This window comes from Grampus griseus, assembly GCF_964374135.1.
Source record: "Grampus griseus genome assembly, chromosome: 10".
In the NCBI taxonomy this organism is placed as follows: Eukaryota; Metazoa; Chordata; class Mammalia; order Artiodactyla; family Delphinidae; genus Grampus; species Grampus griseus.
Genome location: NC_139004.1, coordinates 30,565,895 through 30,586,769, shown reverse-complemented (window position 1 = coordinate 30,586,769; position 20,875 = coordinate 30,565,895). Strand labels below are relative to the sequence as shown.

The following is a 20,875-nucleotide window of genomic DNA, read 5'->3' as shown; positions in this document are numbered from 1 at the left end:
TATTATAACCCCCTTCCAAAACAAACAGTTAACCAGAGCTCATTGTCTTTGCCCAGAGGAGTAAAAACTAGTCTTTTATTTCTGCTGATGGCAGGTATCTCTAGTACTCAAGCTTATTGTTATTATTATTGTGAACAGGCCCAGGATGTTCTGGTACAGGAGATGGAAGTGGTAAAACAAGGTATGAGCCACGGAGAACTCTCAAGTGAAGCTTATAACCAGGTGTGGGAAGAATGCTACAGTCAAGTTTTATATCTTCCTGGGCAGAGCCGCTACACACGGGCCAACCTAGCTAGCAAAAAGGACAGAATTGAGTCACTGGAAAAGAGGCTTGAGGTTGGTATCCTTTTAAAATTCTAATTTAAATGTACTTTGATTGAAATAATGAACCAGATAATACCACTGGAGACAACTTCAGAAAAATAGATCTAAGGTAATTGTTTTCGAATTTCTTGAGAAAAACTACACTGAAGTGTTTGATCTTCCTTGGCCTTCTTCATTGGGTTTTCAGAGCTGCTGGCCTTTGTGATGAAGAGTGCCCTCCAAGTTGACCACAGGTCAATCAGAACCTTTTAGATGTGGGGGCAAAGAGCCAAGACGTGAACACTGGTCACTCAGAAGAGTGCAGAGCAGTGCTACAAGAGCAATGCAGTTTTCTCTAGGGGGGCTCTCAGTGTACCAGGGAGCTTTCTTTCTGTAGCCAGAAGGGCACACTTACGGAACTTTGGTACCTTTCTGCTCATCCTCGGATTCCTGTCAGTTTGTTACAGAGAGAGCACTGAGCTGGATTATCCAGACAATGGCTTCTGTGATTTTTTCATGTCTATGAAAATGTTGAAACATACTAGATGGGAGTTTCATGGCATGTGGTTTCTTAATATAGTCTGCATGTTTTGAATTCCAGAATCTGTGTATGCATTTTGCCAATGGTATGTAAATTGTGGTTCACAGACCGCTAGGCTGCCTTGTGAATTCTTAATGGTGGTCTTCAGGGATGTTTCTGAGGCCAGGATATCTTGGGATGGGAAGGAGAAAGGGGTGCTTCAGGCAGTCAAAGTGGCCTCAAATTCCGCTTATGTGATTACCAGTTTCTCTGCAGAAAGTAGATTTGGAAATATTTTTATTTGGGGTTAAAATAAAAAAATAGTAAAATCACTTAGGGGTGTTTGGGGCTGTGTGGGGCTAGGGAAATGAACTGGAAAAAGCGATATCCTGTTAAAATTAACATTTTTGATTTTACCTTCAAGGTCACATGTATAGACACTAATGGTAATGCCTGTGCACATCTTTTATCATTTAGTGGGAAATCAGACTTTCTGAAGTAATTCTCATCTTGGGTGAAATTTTAGCAATCCAGTGCTGCTGGTTACTCTAGCTGTGTTACTAACTTCCAGCAGGGTGTGCTGTTGCTCTGTGTTTTAATTCACAGGGAAACTAAAAAAGAACATCAGTGGTTAAATTTAAGTTATATTTTCTGTTATGTAGGCTTCATTTCTTATAAGTGGTAGTTAGCAGTGTAATTCTGATCTAAGGTCAGCATCATAATTGATTGGAAAGCTATTTGGAAAGCTTCCTGTAACACTTATACATAAATACTTAGGTCTCTCACTTAGTTTGAAAATCTCATTTGAGGTGGGTAAACTCTTTCTTCCTCAAGTGGTAAGGACATTTTGTGCTGTTTAAAATATAAAAAAAAGTTTTTCCCTAAATCTCATTTACTTTGTTGAGGCCCTAACTTTCATGACAGCAAATAAATGTGTCACAAAGTGAGTGGTGCCATAAAGTACAGTAATTTTTATTTCTGTGTTGAATTGGTCTTGTGAGTTTTGAAGGGAAAAATACAGAGAGAACCACTGCTGTTCTTTTGGAGATTTATTTGGGTCGTTTATGAGCAACCATTAAAAACATGTGGTTCTCTTTGTTCAGTTCAGTACCAGGAACTGAAATCTTCTGTTGAACTATTTTTGCTGAAGGATTGGTGATTTTGGAAGAATATTCATAAAACAGTCTGAAGTAATTTTTCTTTTCTTGACTCCTGGATAACTTGCTTTAATGTTTACCCAACTAGTTACTTTTAAAGAACATGTAATCAAATCCTTTAATTTAGTAAACTATGCTTATTTCAAATGAAAGTTCATTAAGTCTTTAAAAAGAAGAAAAGAGACTCAAAAACCCAAATAAACAAATCCCCCATTTTATTTGTATTCATTCCCTAATTCAGAACTAGGTTTGTCTTAGCTTATTTTAGTTTTTGAAGACACAATTCTCCTGGTTTGAAATACATAAATATTTTATTTCAATTGTGGTAATTCTTTCATCATTTCAGTTGATTGCTAAATTATAAACATTATTCAAAGTTTGTTGTGGGGAAGGAACTCCAGTTGTATTATATAAACTAAAGGCTGTACTTAAATTATCCTTCCACTCTTAGGTTCAGGGAGATATGCCTTGCTGTGCAAGCACAGTACACCATGGCTGCCAGTGTGTTTGAGTTTTGCTGCCATGAACTCTGGAACAGTGAATCTAAATTATGGCCCTATCGCAGCATATCAAGCAAGATGAAATCCAGCTTTGTCGTGGTTGGTGTCTCCTAAATGGATTTAAAAAATACGCCCCGAGGTTTATATTGTAGCTAGTCTTCGAGCCATTACTCCTGATTAATATTTGAAACTTAGAACTTAACCGAAAATCCTTAAGATACTCATTTAAAACTAGTAGAACCATCTCAGATTTTATGTAGAATGTTGTGGGTGGTACAAGGAGTCTGTTAAATAAATAGAATCAGTGTAGTTGCAGGTCAGAAGTAAGTGGGAAAGACTTCTGAATTGTAACCAAGTCCATGTATTTTATTCTGCTTAGGAGGTAGAATTAATTTCAGGACCTTACCAGACATTTGTGTGTAAAATAAGGCAGCAGTTGCAAACAGAAATGACACCTAATATCAGAAAAGGAAAAGTTATAAAAACATAGCATGTTGAGGCCATTTAAATATGGCGGCAAAAAGCCCTGTTATTTGAATAGCTTTGAGGGTGTTATGGGTATATGGTAGGGGGGTAGAGTGATTGCTCTTTATAGTGATACCGCAGTTAATAAGAAAAGCTTAATTTCTGTTCAGTGTTATGTTTTTAAAAAACAGAAAAAGAGGGATGGCTATAACTGTAGAAAAATTTTCATCAAGTGGTTAAAAGTAAAAAGCTTTAGTACTTTATTTAATCACACATTTAGTGAATGTTACTGAGCATCTACTCTGTGCCAGCCCCTGTGCTAGGCCCTGGGGATATAGCAGGGAACGAGGCAGATGAGCTCTGTGCTCTTGTGGACTTCACGTTAAGCGTTTTCCAGATAAATGGAGAAGAACCTCATTTTCCGATGCCAGATACATGAGTCATTACTGTATTTGGGAAGTGCAAATAGAATTTGAAGTGTTCTAATTTGTTTCCACTTAAAGTGGAAATAGGAAATTGTCTGAAGACATAATTATTTTGAGTGAAATAATTTCCAGTAGGTGCAAAAGTGAAATGAGAAGTCTGAATTTAGGCCTGCCATTAAATTTAATAGTATTTGAAATAGTATCTAAACGGCTGTGTTGAGGAAGTTTGGCTGAAAAGTAGATTTTGTCATGTTAGCTGTAAAAATGGAAAGGCTTTCCTTAGAGGTGGAAACTAGGTCCAGAGGTAATACTTCTCCCTGTATTTTACTGGCACAGTCAATTTAGTCAAGAAATACTATGTAACGTTGACTTCTTGGAAATAAAGTAACTTAAAGAACACAGATAACACATTTAAAATCCTTCTCAGTGTATTTGTAGAACTCTTTTGGGGACCCCTGACTTTACTGAATGGTTATATTTCAGCAAAATTGGCTGCACAATGGCTCTCATTTTCTCAGTGATTTTCATTATAAAGTTAGATATTTTTACACAGGAAAAAAATTCCCTTAATACTTTAAAGAGTGAAAACTTAGGGTAAGGATTAAGTTGGTGGGCAGTTCGGGGTGGAGGGATTATATGTTGTATCTCAGCAGGTTTGCGCTTATGTTCCCTTGTGGGTGAGTGTATGTGTGTGGGGGGGTGGATGCTGTGGCAGGAGACAAGTCCCCAGTACTCTGGAACGCTCTCATCCTTAAGTTCTGCCCTCTGCCATGACCCTTAAAGGCATTAACAGATTTCTTGGTTGTTTCTAGCAAGAACTCTGGGAGCTGGACCAGAGATCTCCTGTGATACAACCATGTTGCTTTCGTTATGCCTCAACGTCGAGTTGAATTTGTTTCGTGCAGTTTTTGAGTTTCATTTCCTAACTTAGGCAAATGTAAAATGCTCTCGGCATTGCTTTATTGTTACATTACTGTCCTTGGAGATGTGTTTAGTAAGGTTTTGCCTTATTGCTTAGCTTGCTTTTCAGGGATGCAGTCTGATGGTTGCTAACTGATAGATGCTGACAATAATCACTGAATTGGACCTGCATCTCATCAATACAGAGATGGTTCACTGCTAAAACTTAATGCTAGTGAACAGTATAGAGATTAAAGGAGAGTCGCTCGTGGTCTCTTGTTTGCAAACATTTCGGTGGCTGAACCACATCTTTACTGCTATAGGATCATATTGTGGAATGATGGACTAGGAAGTGGAGCTGCCATTAACTATATTTATTTTAGGTATCCTGAAACCTGTTTTTCTAGTGGTATAAGGTTATATTCTGGGTCCCCAAGCAAGAATTTCAGTAAGGGATGCTCTTAATGTTTCTGAACCTCAGTGTAACAGACTTTAACTGAAGACAGTATTGGAGACCCAAGGATAATGTGTTTACTTTGGAATTACTTAAGCTTAGTAACCTTAACAAACTTAGTGAGTTTGAAAGTAACAATTACACTTTTATAAGTCCCATACAGCCCCCTTTTGTAATGACCCGAGGAAACACTTATGGTTCCACTGATTCATCTCCTGGGGACCATCAGTTTTCCATTGGTCTCTGGCCAGTCTTTTTTAGACAGTTTCTCTTCTATGCATTTAAAAAATAACATTTGTAGGCTTTTTTTCTTTCTAAAAATAATAACTGTACTTTGTAGAGAATTTTAAATAAAAAAAATAAAGAGAAAAGCCTACCATTCAAATGTAATCACCTTAAACATCTTGCGGTGTGTGTACGTATAAGATTAAATATGATAGAAAAAGATGAATATATGAACATCTACACATATCTATGTGTGAGTGAAAGATGGAAGGCCTTTAAAACTAAATTGGGATCATTTAATAGTATAATATTGTAAGTATCATTCAAAAAAAGAATCACTTGCTCTCTTTTAAAGTCTGTTGCAAAGGATTAGCTTTGGTGAAATCTGTAAATAATTATTCTAGTTATATTCTGCCCAACTTCTTAAAGAGTTGTTAAATAACCTTTTTTGCCCATAAAAATTTCTGAGATGTTTGTTTTCCTATAGTTTTATAGCTTGTTATGAATAAAAGAATTAGGAATTAAAAAATATAAGCGGGGGAAATGCTTTTCTCCAGTGTCAAACAAAATTCTTACAAGTGGCCTACGTTCAGGTTAATGTCTAAATCAGGGAAGGAATGATGGGCAGATTCATTAATTGAGATCTTGTTTATGTGTGTCTAGAATAATTTGTTTTTCAGTGAACTGTCTGGTGACATTAAGCCATTTAGCCCCACAGCTTGACTTTCTTCAGGCATGTTTGCATTTCAGGGGCTGAGGCAGGGAGGACATCTGGTTTATTAGCTGTGGTGTAGCCTAATGTGTTGGACTTTCAAGTGGGACACAACTGCATAGCTTCATCTCTTAGTGACTCTGTGGCCTAGAGCAAGTTACTTAACCTCTCTGGGTCTCAAATTTTCTTACCTGTAAAATTTGGGTGTGTAATAGTTTTTTAGTCTCATGGAAATGAGAGTTTGAGAGAATGTAAGATTAAATGAGATACTGTGTGCCTGGCAGTTGGCAAGTTTTAGTGAATAGGAGTTCTCTCCCATTTTTCTTAGGTTCATATCATTCTTAGTGTTAGCTAAATTAGATTAAATTGATATTTATCAAGTTATTCACCTTGAATAACAGGCTGGGTAAGTTTTCTGTTCTCTGAATTTTGATGAATGTCTGAAATATGAGACATGGGTCAATTTTAGGAGAGAGGTTTGAGTAATACTTAAAGGCTCAGATTTTGTTTAATATAAATGAATTTTACATAATTGTGCATTTTAACATTTCATATGTACATTTTGGTATGTTGAAGTAGTTGACATACTTATAAATTTTAATGTCTCCATTATGTTTCATTGTACTGATGTTTCATGGTTTGTGGTGTATGGTCTTAACAAAATAGTTATCCTTTAGAGTAGATATTGAATTTGAATTTTAAAAAACCTTTTATTATGGGAATTGTCAAATACACGCCAAAGTGGACTGGTGTAATGAGTCCTCACGTGTTATCACCCAGCTGTGACAGCCACTCTTATTTCATGTTATTCTCCCTCTCCCACTATTTGAAACAAATTCCAGACATCATATTGTAAAACAGAATTATGATGCATGAAATTCGTCAACTTGGTCCCCCTGCACATTTGTATTAGATCTATTCTCATTCATCCCCTCTTGAACTTTATGCTTTCATTTTGGATGTAGTCAGCTTTAATTATACCAAGTGTTGTCCTGCTTTAAAATCCTAGTAGTTATAGTGAACTTCATTTAAAATTATTGGAAATTTTGTGCTGATACATATTTAAGCACAAACTTCCATTATAATCATATTTGGGAGACTTGTCTGGTGACACGTGAACAGAGTATTTAATCCTAATTCCATTATTAACTTCGTTAGATGTTTTAAGAAGACTTTAAAGTATATCATCTCTAAGTGCAGTTAAGGATTTGAAAAAAATGATTTTGACAACTTTTGGTAAATCAGCTATAAATGCAGTGGTTTGAAAATCATTTTTTTTTTTTCAATTTGAGAGCAGTCACTGTTTATTAACTGACCGGATTACAAAAATAATCATGGTAGATACCTTAGTTCATCCTTCTTATAAGTCTGTTGATCTGGTCTTCCCTGTTGCCAGCATCTCCACCTTCTACAAAATGGGTAGTCTTTTTCTTCATTCCACCTCGTGGAGAAGACAATTTGAAGGGCCACAGGAAGTTGTTTGCTTCTTTGAAACGTTTTCCAACAGTATAGATCTCATGAATCAGATCCTCCATGCAGATAATACCGTATTTGCCAAGAGATCGAGCAATCACCACGTTATCCGTCAGGGCAATTCTCTTCTTGTTGATTTTGCCATAACCACGCTTGTAGATCAGTTCATTTACTGACTTCAGGTTTGGGTACCCCCATGCAATGTATGGTTCCACAATTCTCAGCATGTTAATTGAAGCCTTGTTGAGCTTCACAAAGGTGCCATTGAAAATCTGACGGAGGCGAAGAAGCTGCAACACCTTTCGAACCTTTGGGCTCACACCATTGATACCTCTGATCCTGATGACAAATGCCAGTTTGGGTTCCGCGGGTACGTAGAAGTTGCCAGCTTTTCTTGCCATCCTAGCCATTCGAATCTCAGTTCTGTACATCTGCCGGTACTCCTTGTGATAGTGCTTAGCTTTTTCATAGATGAGCTTCCTCCTTGCCTTTCGAAGCATCTTCTGGGCAAATTTCTTTCTCAGGCGCTTGATCCTAAGCTCTGCGAAATTCTTTCGCTTTTTCTTAAGGGTTTCTGGCACAGCAGGAACCTTCTTTTTCTTCTCCTCAGCACCTTCCATGGTTCCAGCCGGGAAAGAGAGCATGAAAATCATTTTTTGGAAGAACTGTTGGTAAATCAGCTGTAAGAGGCAGTGCAAGCTCCTTAAGCCTGTTTTGTACAAAATAAGTTGTCCCGCAGGGCAGTTGCTAATGCCTAATTGTAGTTTTTAAAAGGGCTTAGAAATATTAATCTGGTTAAACCTGAGTCTGGTTCTTCTCAATTCTGCATATTTTAAACAATAAGTTTTTATACTCTGTTGGACTTTAATGTTGTTTCTGTGTATGAATGTGGGGCGGGGCAGTTGGGGCTGATTTAAGGTAGTTCTGTTCCATACATGCATGTGCGTTTCGTGCTTGAGATTTATTGGCTAGGAAAAGGCCAGACGTTATAGGTTAGTTTTTTTCCTCCTAAAATGTATCGAGCAGTCATAGGTTGAGCATTTTACAAAGTTCTGTGTGCAGATATCTTCCTTTACGTTTTAACGATCAGATGGCCGATGTAAGATAAGTAAGCTAAAATTGAATATTAAAAGCTGTATTCCATTTCTTCTTTATATTTTTATACTAACTTATATAGCTATTTGATTTTTTTCTGCACTTTAATTTTTTGGTATAATCTATTTCCATATTTGCTTGGAATCTTAGCACAGTATTTGAGCCAGAAGATGTTAATAAAGCTTGAGCTAAATGAAATAAAATTGTTGGCATTAATAAAATTGTTGACATTAGCAACTTTGCAGTTTTAAAATCTTTGGTGTTTTGGGAATAATAAATGACTCAACTGTGTGAGGTGAGGTAACTCCCAGATAAATGTGCCTTGATGACTAATTAAACACTTTCTGAGCGTATTATGCTGTTATACCAAATTGGAAATTGGATTTCCATGGAGTGCAGTGTATAGCTAACTGAATTATCTTAACCAATAAAAATGATAATTTGTATGACTAATTTTAAAAAGTATGTATTAATTTGAAATTCTGTGCTGTTAAGGTTTTTGGAATGTGTATTCGAATCCACATGTGATTAGAATATCTAATGTTGGTATTCTTGGAACATGTTGAATTATAGTGTAAGGAACTTGATGCAACTAACTTATGGATTTAGTTGTTCACTTTTTACTGGGAATGAGGACTTTTTGGTAGGTCTAGTTAAAACAGCTGACACCTAGCTTCTGTAATGACAGTGGCTGAAACAGGATTCTCCATCCTTATTGCCTATTAGAATCATCTGGGGGCTTTAAAAATACAGTAGTCTGAGACCATTGAAATAAGGGTCTCTGGGTTTATAGCAGCGGTAGACTTTAAAAGCTGTATGGTTAATTCTAAAGTTTAGCTGGGGTTGAATAGCATTAGCTTAAAAAGATGTGCTCCAGTACCGGTTACTAGGTGTGGTGGTCCTCAAGAGGCAAACGGCTCACTTACAAGAAGAAACAGCTGTTTTTCCTTGCTTTAGTCCCAGGAAGGGGATCTCCATCATTTTTAAAATTAAAGTCGGAATTTAAAGGAGGGTTTTAAAGTGTCATCCATAGTCCCTTGATCCGTTAGAGAGGAGAGCAAAATGGTTAAACTCGTAGTACCTATAATAATTGTAATCAGAGCTAACATTTGTTGACTGCTTACTTTATGTCACTTACTGGGCGCCTAAGGGCTTTTCTGTACATTATCTTAGGGTTCATAGTAACTTTTAGCAATGACTGCCATTTTACTGATGGGGAAAAGGAAATGCAGAGGTTAAATAACCTACGTCAACTCAAAACAGCTGGGTGGCCGTGCTGGGTAGAAAGAGTGACTCACTTCTCCACTCCACTGTGCTGCTGACTTGGCCCAGTATTTCCTGACTCTTAGAAGACAGATCATTGCTGTGGAACTCACTTTGATTTGTTATCTGTGAGAGGAAAATGGCTCTTTTGTAAAGGACATTATTTATTCATGGATTTAGTCTTCAAGTGCTTTGCAGAGGAATAAAAGCTTATTAACTTTTATAAAATGCTGAAGATAGGAATTGTTTTAAAAGAGCTTTATGTAAATTAATTTTAGATCCATCTCATGTTCTTAAGGCGCACATGCAACGTGTCCCTTCCCTGCCATCGCCTCTGCCCTAGACTTATTTGACTTTGACTTCAATAAAGTAAGCTGGAGATGGATAGGTATGAAGTACTACTTTTCTAGTAGAAGTGTACTTTATATTTTGGGGAACACTGTGTTTCTTGGTGTTCTTACATGTTCTAAAAAAAAAAAAGGCATTGAGATTGACATGTTTGTTTTTAAATCAGACGTAATGCATTGAAGTGCATGTTTCAAAGTTGTTATCTTGGAAAGCTATATATTTCTTTTGGTGATTATGTTGTTCCTAAATATTTAGAAAAACATCCTATGAACAGCTTTCTTATCAATATTTTGTATTTGACAGTATTTTCCCGTGGGACCATTTCTGCTTATCTCCCCCCCACCGCCACATTTCGTATTTCAAAAAAAATATTGTCACACTGTCTCCCTTGTTACAGGGTGCTCTCAGTTACATTATTATGAATTACAGAGTATTTGGGTATATATTATCCTGAAACTACTTAGTTTTGATTGCTTATAGAAGTCACTTGATGGAATCAGTTTGGAGGGGGGTGGGGGAGGAACAGATAAATACAAAGAAATTAACACAGATTTAATAATTATCCCTAAGGCTTTGACCTCACAATTTTAAGTGTTGTATGTTGGAAACAAGTATTTGCAGATCATGATGAAGTGATAACATTGTGGGACGTAGAATGTACACCTAGAGAAGGCGTTATGCTAATGGGATTCTGCATCCCACATCTCCCTTCTCAGCCGTCTCTCCTTGGACCCTCTAAGCTGGGGCTTTCTCTGCCCTTCTGCATCAGCTCTAGAGTTTTGTTGAAACCTTCTGCTAATTGTCCCTCTCCAGTTCTCTTTTGAGTTTATACGTTTTAAATTCTTTTCACCTAATTTTATTTTTTATTTTTATTTTTTGTTTTTGTTTTTGCGGTACGCGGGCCTCTCACTGTTGTGGCCTCTCCCATTACGGAGCACAGGCTCCGGACGCACAGGCTCAGCGGCCATGGCTTACGGGCCCAGCTGCTCCGCGGCATGTGGGATCTTCCCGGACCGGGGCACGAACCCGTTTCCCCTGCATCGGCAGGCGGACTCTCAACCACTGCGCCACCAGGGAAGCCCCTGAAGGGGTTATGTTTTGATCACAGCTTTGGTACATTGATTGGATATTATTCAGTTATTAAAAATGTGGTCGATGTATAATATATAGAAGTGCATTTTTGAGATATAGATGGTGAAGATACATTGCTGTCAGTCCCAGAGTTGTTGCAGATTAATGATGGCAAACGTTATTTTTGGAGGTAAAGGTTAGTTTTCCCCATACTGTGAAATTCAAGCCTTCTTTGAGATTGAATCATCGGTGATGTTATTATGAATAATTTATTTGGGACTAACCTGTAAAAACTGTTCAAGTGCAGGAGAAGCCCTTCTTAAGCCTAATTTTGTTTTGTTTTGTTAAAATTTATTTATTTATTTATTTTTGGCTGTGTTGGGTCTTTGTTGCTGCGCGTGGGCTTTATGTTGTTGTGGTGGGCGGGGGCTACTCTTCCTTGCGGTGCGCGGGCTTCTCATTGTGGTGGCTTCTCTTTGAGGAACTCAAGGTGCGCGGGCTTCAGTAGTTGTGGCACACGGGCTTAGTTGCTCCGCGACATGTGGGATCTTCCCTGACCAGCGCTCGAACCCGTGTCCCCTGCATTGGCAGGCAGACTCTTAACTACTGTACCACCAGGGAAGCCCTTAAGCCTAATTTTGCATTAAGGTAGTTGAAGTATAAGAAACACTAATGTATTTTTTTTCTTTCCCATTATGATTTATCATAGGATACTGAATATAGTTCCTTGTGATATACAGTAGGACATTGTTGTTTATCTAATCCCAAACTTGCAGTCCATCCCTCCCTCCGCCGCCACCCACCCTTGGCAACCACAAGTCTGTTATTTATGTCTGTGAGTCTGTTTCGTAGGTAAGTTCACTTGTGTCATATTTTAGATTACATATATATGTACGTGATCTCATATGGTATCTGTCGTTCTCTTTCTGACTTACTTCACCTAACATGATAATCTCTAGGTCCATCCATGTTGCTGCAGATGGCATTATTTCACTCCTTTTTATGGCTGAGTAGTATTCCATTATATATATGTACCACATCTTCTTTATGCATTCATCTGTCCGTGGACATTTAGGTCGTTTGCATGTCTTAGCTGTTGTGGATTGTGCGGCTGTGAACATAGAGGTGCATGCATATTTTTGAATTATAGTTTTGTCTGGATATATGCCCATGAGTGGGATTGCTGGATCATATGGAAACTATTTTTAGATTTTTGAAGAATCTCCATACTGTTTTCCATAGTGCCTGCACCAGTTTATATTCCCACCAACAGTAGGAGGGTTCTCTTTTCTCTACACCCTCTTCAGCATTTGTTATTTGTAGACTTTTTAATGATGGCCATTTTGACCCGTGTGAGGTGGAGTTTTGCTTTGCATTTCTCTGATAATTAGTGATGATGAGCATCTTTTCATGTGCCTATTGGCCATCTCTATGTCTTCTTTGGAGAAATGTCTATTTAGGTCTTCTGCCCATTTTTTGATTGGGTTGTTTGTTTTTTTGTTATTGAGTTATATGAGCTGTTTGTATATTTTTGGAAATTAAGCCCTTGTCAGTAGGATCATTTGCAAGTAGGTTGTCTTTTCATTTCGTTTATGGTTTCCTTTGCTGAGCAAAAGCTTATAAGTTTGATTTGGTCCCATTTGTTTATTTTTGCTTTTGTTTCTATTGCCTTGGGAGACTGACCTAAGAAAACATTGGTATAATTTATGTCAGAGAATGTTTTGCCTATGTTCTCTTCCATGAGTTTTATGGTGTCATGTCTTATATTTTAAGTCTTTAAGCCATTTTGAATTTATTATGGTGTGAGTGTGTGTTCTAACTTCATTCATTTACATGCGGCTGTCCAACTTTCCCAACACCACTTGCTGAAGAGACTATCTTTTCCCCGTTGTATGTTCTTGCCTCCTTTGTCAAAGATTAATTGACCGTGAGTGTGTGGGTTTATTTCTGGGCTCTTTTCTGTTCCACTGATCCATATGTGTGTTTTTGTGCCAGTACCATGCTGTTATTTATTTATTTATTTATTTATTTATTTATTTTTGGCTGCGTTGGGTCTTCATTGCTGCATGCAGGCTTTTCTCTAGTTGCTACGAGTGGAGGCTACTCTTCGTTGTGGTGCACGGGCTTTTTGCGGTGGCTTCTCTTGTTGCGGAGCACAGGCTCTAGGCACGTGGGCTTCAGTAGCTGTGGCTTGTGGGCTCTAGAGTGCAGGCTCAGTAGTTGTGGTGCACAGGCTTAGTTGCTCTGCGGCATGTGGGAATCTTCCCAGATCAGGGCTTGAACCCATGTCCCCTTCATTGGCAGGTGGATTCTTAACCATGGTGCCACCAGGGAAGCCCCCATGCTGTTTTGATTACTGTAGCTTTGTAGTATTGTCCAGAGTCTGAGAGGGTTATGCCTCCTGCTTTGTTCTTTTTCCTCAGGGTTGCTTTGGCAATTTTGGGTCTTTTATGGTTCCGTATAAATTTTAGGATTATTTGTTCTAGTTCTGTGAAAAATGTCATGGGTAATTTGATAGAGATTGCATCTAATGTACTTTTGTTTTGAGGTAGTAGATGACCAGTTGTGCCTTTTTAGTCCTGTTATTTAGCCTGCTTTTCTCTTGTGTGCTGATGTGAATCTTCCCCGACCCCCAGATAAACAGGGGTCACATGACGACAGAAGCCAAGAGAGCTGCAAAGATGGAAAAGAAGATGAAAATTTTGCTTGGGGGTTACCAGTCTCGTGCAATGGGGCTCATGAAACAGTTGAATGACTTATGGGACCAAATTGAGCAGGCTTACTTGGAGTTACGCACTTTTGAAGAACTCAAGAAACATGAAGATTCTGCTATTCCCCGGAGGCTAGAGGTAACGTTATTGGCTTGCAGCATTGCTTAGAAAGAGAGTTCCAAAGAATAATCAGGGCTTTCCTCTTTTCCTTTCCTGTGCAGGCTGTCTTTTGCAGTTGACATTGACTGGCTTTTTTTCAATGAGAGCCTAAAGTTTTTGACTTTCTAGTCTAGAATTGCCTGTGTGTAGGTGGATAGACCAGGCCAGTTTTGGATACACAGGCTTTTCCTGTACCAATTTTTTGTCTTGTATATAGATGCACTGTGAAATGGAATAAGTAACCCTTGTGATTCTTTTCCCCCGAAATTTAATTGCATCCCATTCATATAGCTCTCTGAGGTACATTAAACCAGTGTCTTTTTGTTTTGTAATTTAGGATGCTGGGAATATATCAGTAATCCCAGAGCATCAAGTTCCTTTGGCCAGATTTGGTTTAACTTTATTTGCCAAGTGTGCATGATAGCCCCTGCCCAGATAAAGGGCAGCCAGGGCTTATTTAAGTGCATTTGTGGGTATTGATAGGACAATAATAGCTTGTTTATTTGAGATAGCAGCAGAGGTTTTATAACAAGATGGTAGTTGTATGACCAAATCAAAGAATGGCCACAGGACTGGTTTTATCGGGGAGGAGTTTTTTTTTTTTTTTTGCGGTACGCAGGCCTCTCACTGCTGTGGCCTCTCCCGTTGCGGAGCACAGGCTCCGGACGCGCAGGCTCAGCGGCCATGGCTCACGGGCCCAGCCGCTCCGCGGTATGTGGGATCTTCCCAGACCGGGGCCACGAACCCGTGTCCCCTGCATTGGCAGGCGGACTCTCAACCACTGCACCACTGGGGAAGCCCCAGGACTGGTTTTATAGCAGAAGTAGTTACTATTTTTGTTTCTCTTTGGGGAATACTTACCTCTTGAAAGTGTTGACTTAACTCAGCTGTTTGTAAGATGATAAAGTACCATAAGATATTTTTAATTTTCAGTGTGCTTACATATGAAAAAATAATTTAATGGTTTTGTTTCTTCAAGTGTCTGAAAGAAGATGTTCAGCGACAACAGGAAAGAGAAAAGGAACTTCAGCATAGATATGCTGATTTGCTGCTGGAGAAAGAGACTTTAAAGGCCAAATTCTGAAGCATATTCTCTCACAAGATGAATTAATTGCTGGTGTTCATACCCTGGAAGGCTGATACTGATGTTTATCTTCATTGACAAATTTGCCCACCATCTGTGGTTTTTCAGTTGTTTATTTTAAATGATATCGATCTTACACATTTATGTATAAAGACTTTAACTCCACAGGACATTTTAGGGTTTAAATTATTAAGACGATCATTCTTTTAAAAGTGTCATATTTGCAGATTTTTTTTAGTTTTGGCCTTTAATTTTAAAAGCCTGATTTTAAACTGCTGCCTGTGAGTAAACTCTCGAATAAAAACAAAATATAAAAAATTGAGAATGTAGCCTTTTGTTTGAAGTAATTAGATACTTAGAGTGCCCACAAACCAGGAAATATGTACTCTGTGTCATATTTAATGAGTAACTCTCGGGTGATCAAAATGACGATCCAGTATCTTAATTTAAATCCTTAAGAGGCAGTCTTTTTGTGGCTTTGTTAGTTTTGACCATTTTTGCATAGGATGGTCATTTCTCTATACCTTGACAAGATAGATTATCTTTTTAATACCTCAGTGTTTTTTTCAGTGTAACTTTAGGGAGTTCTCTTCTCTTCCCAGCTACTTACACAGTTCATGGATTAGGACTCAAAAGATTTAATTTTTCTTGACCTGTTATTTTCTTGTAAATACTTTTTTGACAAAGGCATTTTAAAGATTAATTTCAACAGTACTATCAAACTTTATTAAAGCTCCTTGTTTATCTAAACAAGTCAGTCACACAAGTGTAGAATTTGGGGAATGCATAGAGGTGGGAAGATCTAACTTTATAACAATTCATATGGAATCGTTAGTTGGCTGCAGTTCAATATAAGCCAGTAATATGTTGGACTCACCAGAAAGTTTGCTTAATCTTAGACTGCTAGGAATTACGGGGAGGGGATGGAGGGACTCATTCATTCGTCAGATATTTATTGATTATATAGCCAGTGTCTGAGTCCTGGAGATAGAACAGTGACTAAAATAGGCAGAGTTCCTGTTTTGTGGAGTTTACAGTCTCTTGAGAATGATAGACAATGAAAATTCAGGGAAGAAGAGCAACTCTTCTTACGCACCAGGCGTTTATTTAAGTTTTGGAGATGAACAGTTATTAAGACAAAGTTCCTGCTCCCATGTAGGTGACGTTAGTGGGAGGAATACCAAACATACAGGGAAAAGTATCAGATCGTGAACTTCAGATTTAGTGGAGGGAATTAAAATAGGGTGATGAGAGATAGTGCCTGGGTGGCTGCTGTAGGTTGGATGATCAAAGAGCTCTCTGAGGAGATGTAGTTGGCATCTTAGAAGGAGCCATCCTTGTGAGCTTCAGGGAAGAGCAGTGCCGACAGAGTGAAGAACTAGTACAAAGCCGCTTTGGTGTATTTGAGGAGCAGAAAGGAAGACAGTGTGATTAGAGTGTCAACAATGGCATTTGTATGAGTCCTGGTTGGATAGGGCCATATAGGAAGCTGTCCTAAGGAATTTGGGTCTTATTCTAACTATGATGGCAAGCTGTGAGAAGATTTTAGCAAAGGAATGACACTATCAGATTTATCCTGTGGCTTTACTGTTATGTCTCACCAGGCTGAAGGTAGGGAAGCCAGTTAATGTAGGAGCCTGATGCAGTAATCCAGGCAAACAACAAGAGCGACTCAAACTAGGATAGAGCCAGTCCTGATGGAGACAGGTTGGAAGAATTTGAGCAGTAGTAATTCTGTGGTCTCATCTGTAGTCTTTATAAATTTACGTTTTCCAGGTATCTAGTCACTTAATTCTAGTACTTTTTTCAATAATTTCACATGTATTTTTAGGAAATACTTTGATCTATGGTTAATGATAATGTTTCTTCTAATAGTTTTATTTAATTTTTATTGCATGTTTTGTTGGCTGAAATGTTAAATAATGACGATGGTGATAGTGGACATTTCTTGTTTTATTTCTCATTTTAATGGGTGTGTCAGTAGTGTTTTACCTATAGGTTGGCTGTTTTGAGTCAGGTATTCTTTTCTTTATCTAGAGAGGAAATACCCTCTATTTTTAGATTTTAAAGAATTTGAATTAGAAATGGCTCTGGAACTTTGTCAGATATACTTTTTGGGTATCCGTTAAGATGATCTTATTTTTTGTGTGTGTTTTTTTCTTCATTTGATTTGTTAATGATGCTTTAATAAATTTTCCAACATCAAACCATCTTTGAACTCCTGGAATCAGGTCAGTTAGTTAAAAAAATTTTTTTTTAAAGATTTACAGTTTACTTGCTTCGTATGTAGACTTGAGTTATAAGGTTTAAAAATAGCCAATCAAATAATATTAATAAAGAGTCACTTTGTTTTTGAAATTTGAAGTAATGCACATACCCATATCCTAAAAAATGACCAAGAATTTCATCGTTTGAACCTGGCAGTCTTTCTGCAATTGTAAACTCATGATTTTGCCTTTTAGCAGTGCAGCTTTAACTGCTAAACAGATGTGCCATCCTTTGTCAGTGTCCTGTAATGCCTCGGGGTTCTTTACCAACACCCTCTGAGAGCAATTTGGGTGGCTGTTGTAACATTCACCTTTATTGTATTCTCTTACAGGCGTTCATTCAGTGGTGGTATACAAACTAGTGTTCAAAAGCACGTTCAAGTTTCAGTAAATTTGGGGCAGAAATTAAATGTGATAAAGAGCCAAAAGAAACCACCACGATGAGTGAGAGCTCTCTTTGAGATTATCAATATTAGAAATAACGGTGAGATAAGAAAAAGAAGCCTCAAAGAAAAAAAATACACTACAGTGACTGTAGACTTACGCTCTCCAACCATGCATCCTCTATCTTTACATTTATTTTCCTGGGAAAATTAGTTTTGAAATATGGGATGTCCTTTGGAATCCATTTCTCCTAAAATGTGACTGCCCTATTGCTACTATAGAATTTGATTTGCTAATATTTTATTTAGGAAAATTGCTTTTTTACATGAGTGAGTTTGGTCTTCTGGGCTATCATCCAAGTTTTGACATAGGGATTTTGCTAGCTCTATAAAGTGAATAGGATAACTGTATATAGTTTTCTGTAGTTACATAAACAGTTAATATAGCAGTTATAGCATGGGAGTGATTTGTTCCATGAAGAATTGAAGGACCATGCTTATAAAACTTCTGAGTTCAGACTCCTTTTAGGAAATAACTTTTTGATAACTACTAGTTTCTTTTGTGGCTATTATTAGTATGTTATGTCTTTTTAAGTTTAAGTAACTTTAAAATTTTTTGTTTTAAAATGTATATCTCCTTTTGTGTTTATTATTTACTAAATTTATACTTTTCCAGAAAACTTCTCATTTTGTTGAAATTTAACATTGGATAATTTTAATAGAGAATAAAAAAGTCTCTTTTCTATTAAGCTTGCTACTTCTAAGTTGTAAGAAATTTATCTTAGTTCTACCATTTTTTCCCCTTGATTAGACTTGCTAAAGGTATCTTTTTTTCCCTTAAAAAAAGAAAACTGTGGATTTATCAATTGTGATTTTGTTTGAAAATGTATTACTTTCTCATGTTTATTATTTCCTTTGTTTGCTCTAGATTTTTTTCCCTGTACCTTTTTGAGTCTGATACTTTTTGTTTGTATACAGTTGAATACATTGAAGGTTTTTGGTTATTTCTAATTTCAAATATGTTCACATCCGAGCTATGTTAATATGTCTTGTTCTAGTAGTTTATTTTTGTGTCTTAAGTTTTTGGTTCAGTAACTAAGAGTATTTAAGAATTCCTGTGTGGTTGGCCTTTTTTTTTTCATTTTTTGCTACTTGTAGGATTTTTACCTTGAAAGAAAATATGGCTTATGTGGTTTCTGTTTTTAAGAATTTATTGCGGTTTGGGGGCCTAGCATTTTTTAAGAGTATTCTATGGGTGTTTTAAATGAAAGTTTACTCAATTTGTGTGGGATGGAGGTGAATGTGTATCTATTCAACCACTTTAATTCAATTTTTGTTTTCTTTTTTTTTAATAAACTACCATAGAGTAATAGTATTGTCTTAGAGTCTCCTATTATAGTTATTTCTCTCAATTTCATCTTGTCCGTCTAGCTTTTGCTTTGTATATTTTGATGCTGTTACTTAGTATATAAATACTTGTGTCTGTTAGGTACAATTCATAACGAAGACTTATTAGTCTAAAGTTATTCTTTATCTGCTATTTATGCTTTTTGCCTTGAATTTTACTGTTTTTGATATTAGAATATTTCTCCTCTTTTTTGTTTGTATTTGCTTGACAAATTATCTATCCTCTTATTTTTAACTTTCATATAATTTCTAGTTGTCTCTTAAACAGTGTGTCGTGTTGGATTTTATATTTCAACCCATTTGGAGGGTCTTTGCATTTTAATAGGGAGTCTAATCCATTTGCTTTTATGTTAATTACTGACTTTGGTCTTCTGTGATTATGTTTTATGCTTTCTCACTGATTTCTCTCATTTCCTAAATGGACTGTAATTTCCTGGTTTTAATTTTCTTAGTGATTTAGAAAATATACATCCTCAAAAAAAAATACATCCTCTTGTAAATTTTACAAATGATTTGTGTTATCATTTAAGGTTCAGGATCCATTCAGGAGAAAGAAATACCAGTAATTTGAACAGGGAAGTTTCAATATGAAGAATTATTAACTAGGTAGCAGGGGATTAACCACTAAGGGGCAGACATCTCTAAAGAATACCTGAATAGCAGATGTAGGGAGCAGCCACTGCTTGTAGACTGAGAGAGTCCCCAAGGAAGGAACAAACTTGAAAGAGCCTTCTCCTCTCCCCGCAAGGCTGATACTCAGGTCTCATTGAAGACTGTGGTGTGGCCCACTGGATGGAGAAGTTTGCTGAGGTGCCACAGTTTAAGGTGGCAGGCAGCGTGTCAGGAAAACTCGCTAGGAAGTCACTTGCTGGGGGTGCCTGTGACCCTCGGAGGAAAGGTGCTTCATGAGGTGCCAGCAAAATTCCGGAGAGTGTGTGCTGCTGGCGGAGAACCTCCCGCTGGCAAGAAAGCCACATGCTGACAAGGATGCATTAGGAGCAAGAAGGAAAAGCACCAGCACCGGGAGTGAAGCTCCTTCCACTTGTAGTGCCCCTCCAGTGCCCTTCTGCTGAGAGCGCCTAATAATGTGTCACTGGTAAAGGAGGAATGTTCATAGGTCACAACTCTAGTGTCACCCGGCAGTATCGTTCTTTGTGTCCCCTTTATTCCACATTCGGAGTCAGAAATAAAACCAAGGAGGGGAGTGCAGACAGTATTCTCTCTTTCAAATTTTTAGTTTTATCAGTCATACATGCATATGTTTAGAAAATCAAATTCTGGAATGATGGTGATGGCTGGAATATCTTTTAGATTTTTGAATTTTCTTACTCCCTACATAAAAATGTAACAACTAAAAACCCCTGGACAACAGTTTCAAGAACTAGACGACAAGCTATCCGCATGGACTCCAAAATATGAGGGGGTGGGGATAAACCACCAACAGGCACAGGACCTGCGTGCTCTCGTGTCTGTGCAGGAAAAATAAAAGGGAGGCAGTGGGGCATCTGACAGACGTAAGAACAGGAGGACCCCAAAGTAGCCAGCAGGTATTCATGGAATGGGTGGTAGCTAAGTTTGAGAACGATGGATAAAATTGGGAAGTGTTCTGCCCACTGGGATAGTGGGTGAGTGAAAAAGGGGAGTAAAAGTCTGAAGACAAATTGGTAACCTTGATGATTGATGTGTTAACATTTTTTAAGATAGGTCTAAATATTTCAAAAGTCTGTCTCAAGGCAAGATTTTTTCCTTTCGGGGGAAAAATGCAATAACTTATTATAGATGGGTGTTAAAATTACCAGCTCTAACATATTTGTTAAACTACTACGTAGAGTTGCACTGTCTAGTAGCCACTAGCCACATGTGACTGTTGAGTACTTGAGATGTGCCTGGTTTAAATCAAGTTGTGCCCTAAGTAACTTTCTGGATTTTGAAGACTTAGTATGGAAAAAATGT

At 37.6% G+C, this 20,875-nt stretch overlaps 2 protein-coding genes across 3 annotated transcripts in view; one reads left to right on the top strand and one right to left on the bottom strand.

Annotated features, from left to right (window-relative positions):
- CDC5L (cell division cycle 5 like) overlaps nucleotides 1-19,400 on the top strand; it is a 47,776-nt gene extending 28,376 nt beyond the window's left edge. Inside the window, exons 14-16 of one of the 2 annotated variants that reach the window (XM_082662585.1) lie at nucleotides 139-336; nucleotides 13,548-13,760; nucleotides 14,761-19,400. In XM_082662585.1, the coding sequence (XP_082518711.1) occupies nucleotides 139-336; nucleotides 13,548-13,760; nucleotides 14,761-14,865 (516 nt within the window). In that variant the 3' untranslated portion in view covers nucleotides 14,866-19,400. Of the gene's footprint in view, nucleotides 1-138; nucleotides 337-13,463; nucleotides 13,761-14,760 lie in introns of those variants that run through there. The other variant, XM_082662586.1, reaches the window with a different exon arrangement.
- Nucleotides 6,948-7,765, bottom strand: LOC309829010 (large ribosomal subunit protein uL30-like). The gene has a single exon (XM_082664700.1). It carries the CDS (start codon nucleotides 7,752-7,754, stop codon nucleotides 7,008-7,010), a length of 747 nt encoding a protein of 248 aa, XP_082520826.1. The 5' UTR covers nucleotides 7,755-7,765; the 3' UTR covers nucleotides 6,948-7,007.
- Nucleotides 19,401-20,875: the final 1,475 nt, after the last annotated feature.